Source organism: Carassius auratus, unplaced genomic scaffold, assembly GCF_003368295.1.
Source record: "Carassius auratus strain Wakin unplaced genomic scaffold, ASM336829v1 scaf_tig00051395, whole genome shotgun sequence".
NCBI lineage: Eukaryota > Metazoa > Chordata > Actinopteri > Cypriniformes > Cyprinidae > Carassius > Carassius auratus.
This window is the reverse complement of record NW_020527196.1, coordinates 22,501-26,832: the sequence shown is the minus strand read 5'-3', so window position 1 is coordinate 26,832 and position 4,332 is coordinate 22,501. Positions and strand designations below refer to the sequence as shown.

The 4,332-nt window shown below is 30.2% G+C and overlaps 1 protein-coding gene across 1 annotated transcript in view; it reads right to left on the bottom strand.

Annotated features, from left to right (window-relative positions):
* Positions 1-3,834: 3,834 nt before the first annotated feature.
* Positions 3,835-4,332, bottom strand: part of LOC113089887 (uncharacterized) — an 8,231-nt gene continuing 7,733 nt past the window's right edge. The window contains exon 2 of the mRNA XM_026256124.1: positions 3,835-4,332. This exon is cut by the window's right edge and continues 758 nt beyond it. Coding sequence (XP_026111909.1) covers positions 4,189-4,332 — 144 coding nt within the window. The 3' untranslated portion in view covers positions 3,835-4,188.

The following is a 4,332-nucleotide window of genomic DNA, read 5'->3' as shown; positions in this document are numbered from 1 at the left end:
TTATATACTAAGTGAAAATTTTCCAAAAAGCTTACAGCACCTGGTATTCCCAGGCGGTCTCCCATCCAAGTACTAACCAGGCCCAAACCTGCTTAGCTTCCGAGATCAGACGAGATCGGGCATAGCCTTTTTTTTTTTTTTTTTTTTTTTTTTTTATTATTAAAAAATTTCAATCAATAAAATACAATAGATTAAACACAATCAATAGAAAATACATAACATTGACTTTACACATCTCTACATTCACATCTTCCTTTACATAGATAATTTAAAAAACTCTTCCATTTTCTGCAACTTCCACATCTCTACATACTCATCTTCCCTTTACATAGATACTTTAAAAAACTCTTCCACTTTCTGGCAACTTCCACATTAAATCATTTAAAACACAAAAACAACTTTGGGGTAAAAACATCATAAAAGAGTCTAACATATTTACACCTTTAAAGTACACATACAGTCTTTCAATATATAATTCTGTTTTTCTTTTAAACACACTCCAAACATCCAACACAATTTTTTTCTTTTTTAGCCACAGTTCTTCTGTCCCATATTGCACTTTTCATTAGCATTACACACAGATTGATGAAACTTTTGTTTTTACACTTTTTTTCCCAACCAAACATCACAACTCTGTTCCATTCCATCACATTTTCATCCCACTCCTCAGTCACATCTTTAATTAAACATTTACATTTTAAAAAGTCCTCCAGCTCTCTACACTGTAAAAACATATGTAAAATCCCCTCTTCTTCTTCCTGGCACACTTTACACAGAGCATTTTCTTCCATTCCTATTTTATTTAAAATAACATCAGTAAAAACCACTTTATGCCTTATAAAATACTCCAAACATTCCAATTTTGTTTCCACACATTTCCCCGTCATGTTTCTCCATATACACTCTTTTTTTAAATCTTTGAATTTCTGCACCCAGTATCCATTTACAATCGGCTCTTTAAAAACATCATCTCTAAAAGCACAATAAATCATTTTCACAGTACATTCCTTAAAATCATACAGTTTTTCCCCTAATTTCACATTAATACATTTCTCTTTGGTTCTCCTTCCATCCTTTCTATTCTTTTAATCCACTCTTTAGGTATTGCATTTTTAATGATTTCATATTTATTTTTTATTTCTTGTTCACTGTAATCTTCTTTTGCCTCTTCCATTGCATCCACAATAAATTGTGTCGGTAAAAATCCTTCTTTAAATTCATATAAAACATCTCTCACTCTTGTTTATCCCACATCCAACCATTTCTTTAAAAACATTTCTTTGTCTTGTTTTAAAATGTTTTTGTTTAAAAACAGAGGTTGATTTAAAATGTTTTCTCTCCCATGTGGATCATACTCTACTTTGTCTAAAAATTTTCCCCAGGCACTAAACATTTCTCTATAAAACTCTGGTAATCTTTCTGTCATCCAATTCTTCGTTTTCATCCATAAAATTCCATCCCCCATGTTAAAATCCCCACATTTGTTTAAAAAATACTCCATTGTCCTTTTCCATGCTGTTTTGTGACCCTCATCCAGATATTTTTTTACTATTTTAATTCTTAAGCTATTTTTTCTCTGTTCTACATCAATTAATCCCATCCCTCCTTTCCCTACTTCTCCTATTAATGTACTATATGCAATTCTTGACGGTTTACTATTCCATAAAAAATCTAAAAAAACATTTTTTCAACCTTTTCTCCACCACATTGGCATAGAAGTCACATATAAAACATACCACAACTTTGACACCATTAACACATTTAAAATTAAAACCTTCCCTTTTAAACTTAAAGTCCTCAATTTCCAAAAATTTAACCTTCTTTCAATTCCTCCTACTATTTCTTCCCACATTTTTTCTTTAACATTCCTTTCTTCTTTTCCCATTAGAACACCTAAAATCCTTATTTCTTTTGTTTCTTTAAAATGAAAATAATCTGTTAAAACATTTACTCCTCCAAATCTCACATATGTTGTTTTTTCTTCATTTATCTTACCTCCTGATCCCCTACAAAACATCTGTACTACTTCCATTACTTTATTAACACTCTCTATATCTTTAACTATTATTGTTGTATCATCTGCATATTGAAATATTTTTTCATTTCCCCCACTTCCTTCAATGTTTATCCCTCTTATGTCTTCATCTATTTTAATAGCTAATCCCAATGGTTCTGCAACTAAAGAATATAAAAGCGCTGATAATGGACATCCTTGTCTTATTGATCTAGTAATTTTAAAACATTCAGTTAAAAAACCATTACACTGTATTCTTGTTATTGCTCCCCTATATATAATTGTAATCCACTTGATAAAATTTTCCCCAAACCCATACTTTCTTAAAATTCCAAATAAATATTCATGCTCCACTCTATCAAAAGCCTTTTCAAAATCCAAACTAATAACATATCCTTTTTTGTTTTTTTCTTTCATATATCTTATCCTATCTATTATACTTAAAGTTGTGTCCGCTATATCTCTTCCTTTAACTCCATACACTTGATTTGTTTTAATTATGGTTGGCATTACCTCTTTCAATCTGTTAGCTAAAACTTTTGTTAAAATTTTCAGATCTGTATTCAGCATTGTAATTGGTCTATAATTTTTTAAGTCTACTTTATCTCCTTTTCTTTTATATATCAACTTTAATAAACCCATCCCCATTCTCTGATTCATTTCCTCTTTCTTAAAAATGTCTTCATACACTTCTTTTAAAATACTGGTTAAAAAATCTTTAAAAACGATATAAAATTCACTCCCCAAACCATCTATACCTGGACTTTTATTTTTGTTTAATTCACTTATTGCTCTTTTTATCTCTTCTTCTCTTATCTCTTCATCACACTCTTTTTTGTCTATTTCTCCTACTGTTGTTTCTATTTTATTCAGTAACTCAAATTTCTCTTCTTCCCTCAACCCCTCAGTACTAAACAGATTTTCATAATATGCTTTTACTTCTTTTAATATTTCCTCATTTGTTTCCACCACTACACCATTTTCCCCTCTTATTTCTTTAATCATTCCAGCTTTCCCTCTTATTTTTTCTAGATCAAAGAAAAACTTTGTACATTTTTCTCCCTCCACAGTATATTTAGCTTTACTTCTTAGTCTTGCACCTTCATATTTTTTCTCTTCCATTTCTTTCAATATTCCCTCCAATTCTTTTATTTTTTGTATATCTTTCCCATTCTCATTTAATTCCTTTTCCAATTTTTCTCTTATTTCTCTCTCCTTCTTCCTCTTACATATCTGTATTAATTTGCAATATTTTATTGTGAATTTTTTAACTAAATATTTAACATTTTCCCACCATATCCTTTTATCTTCACTGTACATTTCATTCTCCTTTTCTTTTTCAATAATTTCTTTAATACTTAAAACATACGCCTCATTCTTCAAAACCTCTACATTTAAAACCCATACACCCGGCCCTCTTTTCACTGAACTCCAGTCTACTTGAATAAAAATTGGTTTATGGTCACTTAAGCTTGATTCTTCATATTTAATATTACCGATAAATCCTTCAATGTTCCTTGTACACAAAATAAAATCAATCCTCGTCTTACACATAAAATTCCCTACTAATTGCCTCCTTGAATATTCTTTCTTTTTTTCATTTCTTTCTCTCCATACATCAATCATATTATTTTCTTCCATTAATAATTTCAGTTCTTTTCTTCCTTTATCATTTTTAAAAACCATTCCCTCACCAATTTCTAATTTACTGAAAACGGTATTAAAATCACCCATCATAATAACTTCTTTATGTTTTTTTAAAAAATCTCTTAATACATTAAAATATTCCTTCTTTTCATTCTCTACAGTCGGTGCATGAATATTAACTACAATAACTTTTTTCTCCTCGTACTCCATTTCAACCGCAATACATTTCCCATCTATGTCATTATATATTGTTTTACATGATACCCCACAGTTTTCTTTTATTAAAATTGCAACTCCTCTACCCAGCCTCCCATCACCATTGTTATAAAAAATCTCTCCACTCCACCTTTTCCTTATTTCAGTCATGTACTCTTCCCTCCAGTTAGTTTCTTGTAATAAAATCACATCCTCTCTTTTACACATTTCTTTCACCTTTTCAAATTTACCCATGTCCATCAGTCCCCTTGCATTAAAAGTAACACAACTTAAAACCATTAAAAGAAATAAAAATAGATACCTAAAAAACATTATTCTTTATCTTCTCCCTCCAGCACTCTTAACACTTCATATCTGTTTACACTTTTTACTCGGCCCCTTGTCATTAACTTTTTTCTTACATTTTCCACATTTGGTTTTACCTTTAATGTTCTCCTTCTACTTTGTCCTCTCTC